The following is a 4,086-nucleotide window of genomic DNA, read 5'->3' as shown; positions in this document are numbered from 1 at the left end:
ATTCAAAAAAAACTAGGAAAAAAATCAGGGAGGTGTTGGACTTAGGAGAAAAAGTCTTGGATTTCTCTCATCCTATCCAGCGCAGACTTCAGCAAGATTTGGAAACACCTCTGAGTTCTGAATTTCATCTCAACAACAAAAATAAGCTTTTTGCCAAGAAGAACTATCTCTCGGGAGGACTTCCATTATCTTGTGAATCCATCTCTAGCTCCAATATAAGGAACTGCAACAATAGAGGAACATATGGCGCGTACAACGACGCTTCATATGGGTTATGGAATTCTATAACAAGGCTGGGAATCACAAACACTTCTGACAAATTCGACCCGATTAAAAGCTTGAAGAATATGGAGTCAAGGGATCACAAAGGGGAGAAGGAGACAAAGGGGACCCAAATCCATGTATCCCCATGATAATTCTTTCGTATAATTTGCGTGGAGGTGGGAATCGGGCTAAGCGTAAGAGAGTCGGATTTCTAATTCAAAAAGATGACGTTGATATTTGTTTCATTCAAGAAACAAAACTTAGTGGAATAGGATTGAATGTAGTCAAAGAGATGTAGGGAAATATCGATGTTGAATGGTCTTTTTTGGATGCTAACGGAGCTTCGGGAGGCATTCTTACCATGTGGAAAAAAGATTTCTTTTCTCTAAACTATAGTTTTAGAGGCGAAGGATTTCTTGGTCTATGTGTGGAGAAGGAGGGTAAACTCATTTACTTTGTAAATGTCTACGCCTCTTGTGACAAAGTTACTAGAAGGAGGACTTGGAAAAATATTTGCGAGTTCAAGAACAATAACATTGAAGGATCTTGGTGCATTGGCGGAGACTTCAATTCTATTTCTTCTTTAGATGAAAGAATTGGAGTTACTAACGGTGGTCATAGTAGGGAGTTAAGATTCTTTAATGAGTTCATAGAGGCAATGGATTTGGTGGATCTCCCCACTATTGGTGGCAAGTTTACTTGGTTCAAAAGTAACGGGAAGGCTATGAGTAGGCTCGATAGATTCCTTCTGTCGAAGAGTTTTGTAGAAGATTGGAAGGTGGTTGGGCAACATATAGGTGAGAGGGACGTGTCCGACCATGCTCCCATTTGGTTGAAAGAGAATAGAAAGGATTGGGGTCCTAAGCCGTTCAAGTTCAACAACTTGTGGCTTAAGCATGACGATTTTGGGAGTTTTGTGGAAAAGGAGTGGAGAAAGATGGTAGTTAAAGGAAGAGGAGACTATTGCTTGGTTGAAAAGTTGAAAACTCTTAAAAGTCGGATCTCTTGGTGGAACAAAACGGTCTATGGGTGGATAGACCTCAAAATTGACAAAGATGTGAAAGAAATGAATTCTTTAGATAACTTGTTTGCTCGTTTTGCAAGTAACGTTCCGGAAGATGTGGTTAACAAAAGGTTGAAAGTGGCGGAGGATTTTTGGGAAAACATAAACAAAAAATAAGGGTTACTTAGACTTAAATTGAGACAACTTTTGCTCGCCGAAGGGGATGATAACACACGTTTCTTTCACAATTCCCTAAAAGATAGAAAAAGAAGGAACTCCTTATGTGTTATTGAGACTAGGAGGGGTAGAATGGAAGAGGTCATGGAGATTAAAGATTTCATTTTCAAACACTTCGAAGGGTTTTTTAAAGAAGAGGCGTGCTTTAGACCGGAGCCACAAGGGATTAATTTGAAGTCTTTATCGTTTGGAGATTCCTCGAATTTAGAAAAACCTTTTTCCGAAGAAGAAGTTAAGGATGCTATTTGGTCGTGTGATGGGAACAAAAGTCCGGGCCCGGATGGTTACTCTTTGGAATTCTTTAAAAGGTTTTGGTTTCTTCTTAAAGATGGTCTCATGAAGCTTTGCAACGACTTCCATTCTAAAGGTACGCTTGTCAAAGCTATCACTTCCTCTTTCCTTGCGCTTATCCCTAAAAAGAAGAATCCGCAAGACTTGTCAGAGTATCGCCCTATTAGTTTAGTGGGGAGCATATACAAGATCCTTGCAAAGATTTTAGCGGCTAGAATGAGAGGTGTGTTGGATAAATTGGTTTCTCCTAATCAAACCGCTTTTGTTCCGGGTAAGAGTATGATGGATGGGGTTTTAATGGTTAACGAGATCCTTGATTGGGCTAAAAGAAAGAAGAAATGGTGTCTAATTCTTAAAGTGGATTTCGAAAAGGCTTACGACTCTATCTCTTGGAATTACCTTAGGTGGATTATAAGAATAATGGGGTTCGGGAAGAGATGTTTGAAATGGATGGAATCTTGTATCTGCACTAGTCACATGTCCGTGTTGGTAAACGGAAGCACCACCAAAGAATTCAAAGTTCAAAGAGGTTTACGTCAAGGTGATCCTATTTTTCCCTTTCTTTTTGTCATTGCTATGGAAGGCCTTAGCGCTCTCATGAATAATCGGTGGAGGTGGGGGACTTTAAACCGTACAAATATGGAGAAGATGATTTTGTGGATATCCTCCAATTTGCGGATGATACCATAACCATAGGAGAACCTACGTGTGATAATCTTTGGAGTATGAAAGTGTTGTTACGAGGCTTTGAACTTGTCTCCAGTTTGAAAATCAACTTTCACAAAAGTAACATTTTCGGCATTCATATAGGTGAGTGGCTTTCTACATCGGCTACTTCTTTCCTTTCTTGCAAAAAAGGCTCATTTCCTTTCAAATTTCTTGGAATTTGGGTTGGAGAAGGTGCTAGTAAGAGGAGAGTCTGGAAGGATGTGGTTGCTAATATCAAGTCAAGATTATCGTCTTGGAAGGGGAGAAACATATCCATAGGCAGAAGGGCGACTCTTATTGGATCGGTGCTTAATGTTATTCCAATTTTTACTCTTTCTTTCTTTAAAGCTCCAAGCAAAACTATCCAATAGATTAGAGGTCTCCTTAGTAATTTCTTATGGAATGGGAATGTGAACAAAAGAAGCATTCATTGGGTGAAGTGGGAGAATGTTTATAAACCAAAGGAGAAAGGCGGGTTAGGTATTAGAGATGTTAGCGATATGAATAGATCTCTTCTTCTCAAATGGAAGTGGAGAATCTTGAAGGAGGATAATGCAATTTGGAGTAGATTTCTTCTTTTGAGATATCAAAATCCGAAATTTAAAGTGCTAGCATCTAGTGGGGAAGTTCTAAACCGGGACGATTCTAGTTGGTGGAAAGATATCATTCTTAACGATTTCAAAGAGGAGGATTCCGTTGAAGGCTTCAACGATTGGGTAAAATGTGACTTCAAGAAAGGCAACACCATTCTTTTTTGGCATAGTTGTTGGTTGGGTGATCAAACTCTTTGCAAATCCTTTTCGCTTTTGTTCGATCTTTCCACCAATAAACTTTGCAAGGTTAGTGAGGCCATTTCTTGGAATAACGGTGTTTTCTCTTGGAATTTAAGTGCTCCCATGGGTATTGACGGCTTGGACATTTTGGGGCCAAACTTGCTTCATCAAGCCTCATATGGTACCTCCACGGCCATTTCTCTTCTTATGAGGGATCTAAAAGTGTTGTTGGATAGCATTACCCCGAACACCATGGACCATGATGATTTCCATTGGAAACTAACTACTAGCGGCGTGTTCTCGGTAGCAAGTGTGTCTTCTTTGGTGTCCAACTCTAAAGATATAGCTTGGCCAACTAATACAATCAAATTGTTGGAAGTCATGTGGAAAGCAAAGATACCGAAAAAGGTTAAAAAAAATCTTGGAGATTCTTTATTGAAAGACTCCCTCTAAAAGATCTCTTGGCTTATAGAGGTATTAACCTTACTTCTCTTGATTGTCCTTTTTGCTCAAATCACCTGGAATCTTCGGAACACCTCTTCTCCCACTGTCAATTATTAAAAGCGGTTTGGGAGAGAATCTACACTTGGTTGGGAAATGACTTGGAGTTCACTTTGGAAGAGTTCAAAAGCTTCAATTGCATTCAAGAAAAGGCGAGGAAAACCAACATTAGAGTTAAACTAAATTCAATTTGGTTAACCCTAATTTGGTGCATTTGGACTATGAGAAATGCTATTGTTTTCTATAATGCTTCTTTTAGCTTTGAAACGGTTATTTCCAACATTTTGTTCTTCTCTTGGAGATGGTTGT

The 4,086-nt window shown here is 39.3% G+C and overlaps 1 protein-coding gene across 1 annotated transcript; it reads left to right on the top strand.

Moving 5' to 3' along the window:
- Positions 1-625: 625 nt before the first annotated feature.
- Positions 626-1,444, top strand: LOC131631165 (uncharacterized). The gene has a single exon (XM_058901937.1). It carries the CDS (start codon positions 626-628, stop codon positions 1,442-1,444), a length of 819 nt encoding a protein of 272 aa, XP_058757920.1.
- Positions 1,445-4,086: the final 2,642 nt, after the last annotated feature.

This window comes from Vicia villosa, unplaced genomic scaffold (assembly GCF_029867415.1).
Source record: "Vicia villosa cultivar HV-30 ecotype Madison, WI unplaced genomic scaffold, Vvil1.0 ctg.000780F_1_1, whole genome shotgun sequence".
Lineage (NCBI taxonomy): Eukaryota > Viridiplantae > Streptophyta > Magnoliopsida > Fabales > Fabaceae > Vicia > Vicia villosa.
The sequence above is the reverse complement of the archived record's forward strand: the minus strand, read 5'-3'. Positions and strand labels throughout refer to the sequence as shown.

Bases quoted from the DNA above. Each gene is read 5' to 3' on its own strand.
- LOC131631165 (XM_058901937.1), top strand. From the start codon at position 626: ATGTGGAAAAAAGATTTCTTTTCTCTAAACTATAGTTTTAGAGGCGAA.